The sequence below is a fragment of the Alligator sinensis genome, unplaced genomic scaffold (assembly GCF_000455745.1).
Source record: "Alligator sinensis unplaced genomic scaffold, ASM45574v1 scaffold863_2, whole genome shotgun sequence".
NCBI lineage: Eukaryota > Metazoa > Chordata > Crocodylia > Alligatoridae > Alligator > Alligator sinensis.
This window is the reverse complement of record NW_005842780.1, coordinates 190374-195546: the sequence shown is the minus strand read 5'-3', so window position 1 is coordinate 195546 and position 5173 is coordinate 190374. Positions and strand designations below refer to the sequence as shown.

The 5173-nt window shown below is 45.5% G+C and overlaps 1 protein-coding gene across 4 annotated transcripts in view; it reads left to right on the top strand.

Moving 5' to 3' along the window:
* ING5 (inhibitor of growth family member 5) overlaps positions 1-5173 on the top strand; it is a 43244-nt gene that overhangs the window by 2407 nt on the left and 35664 nt on the right. For 2 of the 4 annotated variants that reach the window (XM_014525295.2, XM_014525296.2), the window contains exons 1-3: positions 62-119; positions 999-1070; positions 1777-1943. In XM_014525295.2, the coding sequence (XP_014380781.1) occupies positions 1043-1070; positions 1777-1943 (195 nt within the window). In that variant the 5' untranslated portion in view covers positions 62-119; positions 999-1042. Of the gene's footprint in view, positions 1-61; positions 120-998; positions 1081-1776; positions 1944-5173 lie in introns of those variants that run through there. The other 2 variants (XM_025216975.1, XM_025216976.1) reach the window with 2 other exon arrangements.

Sequence of the window (5173 nt, the reverse complement as noted above, 5' to 3'; positions counted from 1 at the left end):
CAGGGCGGGGGCGCGGCCTTATGCGTCACGCGGCGCGCCACCTTGTGCGCGAGGGGCGCGTACTGCGTCATCGGAGTGCGCCGGGGCGGGGCCGCTCCCCAGCCCGCAAGCGGAAGCAGGTGCTTGCCTCCGCCCCGCGGGGGGGAGAGCGGTGTTCTCTGTCCAGCCCCGGGGGCGGTGCTAGTTTGGGCCCTGGACAGCTGCAGCTGGCGCGTCCTGACAGCTCCTCGGAACAGGCTGGGCTGTTGCAGGTCTTCCAGACACAAGCACCGCGGCGTGTTTAACCTGCCCGTGGCACCAGGGGTGCCAACTATATGGGGCCCTGGTTCCCCTCGGGACAAGGGCTGTCACCTAAAATGTGTAAAACATTACACATGTCCATCAACTTAGTTCCCCAACACCCTGCCCCTGTAAAAATACAAGTGGCACCCCTGAGTGGCACCCCTGGAAGGATCTTCTTTAACCCCTCTTGAGAATCACTGCTGGCACCTGTGGGAGCTGGAGCTGTATGTCCCTTTATAGAGAATATTTGTCACCAGGGAATTGCAGATGCAAAGCATAGGCTGGTAGCCTGACACTGACGTGGTGTAGAAATGGTGCCTTGTACAGGCATTCGGCACATGTGGTTTGCACCATTTGTGACTTGGCTGCAGAGAAGAGTATGAAAATTTTCCATAGAAAAAAGTCATACTCTAAATGTTATCATAGTTGTGGCTAGTCATCTTCATGACTAGCTGTCATTGGGCGTGTCTACATGTGTTAATGCATATTAGTCTATTTTAGCATTAAAGTGTCAGAGAAAAAACACGTTCTTTTGCTAATGAGCATTTAAATAGACTAATGCAAATGCACATTTTTCTAGTACTTCATAATGGAGGTACTAGATTTAATGTGTGTTACCTAAAGCGCATTAATGAACGTGTAGACGTGCCCAGTGGGTAGTAACTGTTATGCTTTGGAAAGGAGAATGAACTGCAGCCTCTGCTTTTGTATTTCAGGTATTGAAAACCTCCCCTGTGAACTGCAAAGAAACTTTCAGTTGATGCGTGAATTGGATCAGAGAACAGAAGGTGTGTTCAGGTATTCCCATAAACAGAATAAATAACCTTCATCTGAAGGAAAAAAACCCAAATCTGTGTGGGGTGGAGGGCAGGGTGGGCTTGCCTTGGAGGGGAAAAACATGGAAGAATGAAGTCTTAATACTGGAAAAGGATGCATCTGTGCAGTAAAGGTACAGATGCCAACACGTTCATACAGTAGAAGTATGAACTGTATTCTCTAGAGAGAACTTTACTTTCCAAAGGAATCGTTTTCAAGCATCAGGCAACAAATCAAGCCAGTAAATGTTTATAATAGTCATGTGTAGTCAAATTGTCTTATATTAAAGCAACAGTAGAAGTGTATAATTTCAGATGGCTGGAGAGATTTTATTTCTTAATTTTTTGGTTTTATTACTCCATAACATTTTACTTCTATGATAGATACAGTGGCAATATTAAGCTTTCAGGAGTAACATATTAATAGTTGCTTATCGTATCCGTCTCTATAATGTTTATCAAGACTCCCTTTGTCATGTGATACCCTCCATGCCCATGATGTGCTTGGGAGATAAAAATTAGGAGGCATTACTTCCTACTCACCCTTGTACGTTACAGATTGTGAGGGGCTCTGAGACTTTGGCACTAGGAACTATGTAAGTACTAGAGAGAAACAGAGAAAATGTATTGCACGTGTGCAGTCAGATTTTTTTATACATGATGTCTATTTGCTTTGCAGATAAGAAAGCCGAAATTGACAGTCTTGCAGCAGAATACATTGCATCAGTGAAGAGCATGTTGCCGGAGCAGCGAGTAGAGCACATCAAGAAGATTCAGAATGCTTACAGCAAATGTAAAGAGTATAGTGATGACAAAGTGCAGCTGGCCATGCAGACCTACGAGATGGTGAGAATTAAGTAACTGCGTGCTGTGATTGCATGTGAGAGACTTGCAAAAGAGATCTGGCTGCGAGGGGGCTGTAAGTTTGTTTTTATAATAGGTTCTACCTACCCCTGGAAGCACTCAGTTGAACTGTGCCAGGCACAGTGAGGGGGAAGCAGCCATTAAAGGGTTGGCATTAGAAGCCTTGAAAATGACAGGATCATGACTATTTTCTCTCCTGATTTTCAAGGTTCCTAATAGCATCCTTGACATTGACTACTAGAAGCTTTGAAATTGAAAGGACCTTGTCAGTTCCAGGCTGTTAATACCATAGCACTGTGTACTTACTGTGCACTGCTTGCTTACATTGGGTTTGGATAAGTGCATTTTACATAGTGGAAAAACAGCCCTGTTCAGTCTCAAGGGTATGTACTGTCGGGGCCGAGGGGCTGTGGCCAGCAGCCTGGGCATGTGGGCCGGGGAAAAGGTCGGCATGGCGAACTAGAATTAGGTACTGATGCGTAGAGGTTGATTAAAGATCGTTTTACTTACACCGTAGGTGGTCGCGGTGCAGGCAGGAAAAACTTTCTTGAGTTGCAGTTACAGACAAACACAAGCAGAGTTTGCTAGGCTCCACCGAAGACACACGAGCGGAGTTTGCTAGGCTCCGCTAAACGAACACAAACAGAGCTCTGGATACCACTCACGGAGTTTGCTAGGCTCCGTGGAACGACCGAAATGAGAGTCCAAAAGGTGACTCTCCACGAGCGCGCAGGGTAGGGTACGTCGAGGGATCGTGCAGCGACGGGGAGAGGCTAGAGGTTGATCAGGCCCCTGTATCCTCCTCTAAGGCACACGCGGAGTTTGTTAGGCTCCACAGCGCTCTTAGAGTTCTTCACGAGATGGATGTGAAGTCCTCCAACTTGGGCGGAAACTGCTCAAGCCTCTTATACGGCTAGCAAGCCAATCGCTAGCCGCCACGTGGGAATAATTTAGAAACAGCCAATAGTGGGAAACAAATTTACATACGGGTGGCGGGAACTCCTTTGCACTGGGGTTTTCTCTATGCAACTGAGAATTGCACCCTGCAAAGAAAGCTCCATGTGGCGGGAAATAATTCTGCAGTGCCGAAGCACACACAAAATCATACCCTTTGGGTCATGACGTACTTAAATGGAATACATCGTATCAGTATTTGGCTTTTCTGTCTCGTGGATAGACAGCATTGGAGTCTGAACTCTTCTGTTTAGCACTGTCCTACCATGAAACCTGTTTTTTTTTTCTTATTTGCGACTATCTTTTGTGTTGAATGAGCTTCCATTGTGATTACAGCTTAAGCAAGTGCACTGCATCTGTCAGTAGTTGCTTTTGTGATTTTTTTTGGTCCCCTCAGTTCTTCCTATCTATTATGTAATGGTACTGGTATCCTGAAAATGATCCCTGTTATTTGTCTAGCTGTTTTTGTTGTATCTGTTGGTTTTGCATCAAAAGACCAGTTAAAACAGTCTAGTGAACATTAAGAAATAAGGGAAAATACCTTCAGTTATTTTGGTTTCCAAGTGGCTGATGGCAATAAATTCCTGCCAGTGCCCTTTTCTCTAAATTGCAACCAGGACACAAAATTATTCCCCTTACTACCATTGACTGTTGAGCAAGTGAGGAGGAGAGACTTTCTGGTTACTGAGGAGACAGCTTTTCACTCTCTTTCCTCTGTTCTTGTAGAGGACCCTGGTCAACCATGCCATTGTATATAGATTTCATAGACATTAGGGCTGGAAGGGACCTCGGAAGATCATCGAGTCCAGCCCCCTGCCCAAAGGGCAGGAAGTCAGCTGGGGTCATGGGATCCCAGCAAGATGAGCATCCAGTTTCATTTTGAAGGTGTTCAATGAAGGCGCTTGAACCACCTCCGGTGGCAGGCTGTTCCAGACTTTGGGGGCTCGGACAGTAAAGAAATTCTTCCTTATGTCCAGCCTGAAACGATCTTGAAGTAGTTTGTGACCATTTGACCTCATCATCCCTTGGGGCGCTCTGGTGAACAAACGTTCCCCCAGATGCTGGTGGTCACCCCTGATAAACTTGTAGGTGGCCATCAGATCACCCCTGAGCCTGCGCTTTTTCAGGCTAAAGAGCCCCAGGGCTCTCAGCCTGTCATCGTAGGGTCTGCTTCCCTGACCTCTGATCATGCGTGTGGCTCTTCTCTGGACTCTCTCAAGCTTCTCCACATCCTTTTTGAATTGTGGAGCCCAAAACTGGACACAGTACTCCAGCTGCGGCCTCACTAAGGCCGAGTACAGGGGGAGAATGACGTCCCGGGATTTGCTTGAGAAGCATCTGTGGATGCAAGCCAGAGTTTTGGTCGCTTTACTAGCCGCCGCATCGCATTGCAGGCTCATGTTCATCTTGTGGTCAATGATGACCCCCAAGTCTCTTTCTTCCATAGTGCTAGCCAACATAGCACTGCCGAGCCTATAGGGATGCTGCGGGTTTTTTTTCCCAAGGTGGAGAACCTTGCATTTATCGGCATTGAACACCATCAGATTCTCGTCCGCCCCCTATACAGTATATAGTTTTTTTAAATCCCTTTTGAGTGTTTCTGATCTCTCTGCATATTTTATCTCATAGACTTACCAAGCAGAATGAAGATTGCTGTTATGACTGACATTCTTTGTCAGGAGAGAAAATGCAGAATGAGCCAGGCAGAGAATAGAAGCAGCAGTGATGTCTGGTGGCCGTGCCCTTTACTGCAGACAGGGCCCCACAGAAAAAAAAGTAATGGACAGGGTGCAGGGCTTGAAAAGCTGATAGCTACCAGTTCAAAGATTAAGCATACAAGATAGAGTGAAAAAAAAATCTGAGCCACAACATCCCTACATTACAAAAGTGGTGCTGCTTAAACCATAGCCCTGTGACTGGAATGCCACTAAGAGATTTTCTATTTAATGCATTTTAAATGTGACATTAGCACTAGATCAAGACACTGAGCAGAAAAAATGACTATTGTTTGATTATGTTAGTCAGTGATTTTGTTAATCTTCACTGAATAGTACATATGTCAAAAAGTATGGTCAATGATTTGTTCTGCTAATACCAATGATACCTGTTTAGCATACATTTACTAAATGTTGGTCAGTGAACCCTGCTCATAAAAGTGAGGGGTATCATATTTTCTTTTCTGATCTTGTTCCATCATTTACCTGTCTGAGTCATCTTTAGAGTCCTTTTCCTTTTCTCTCATCTTATGTTCCTTTACT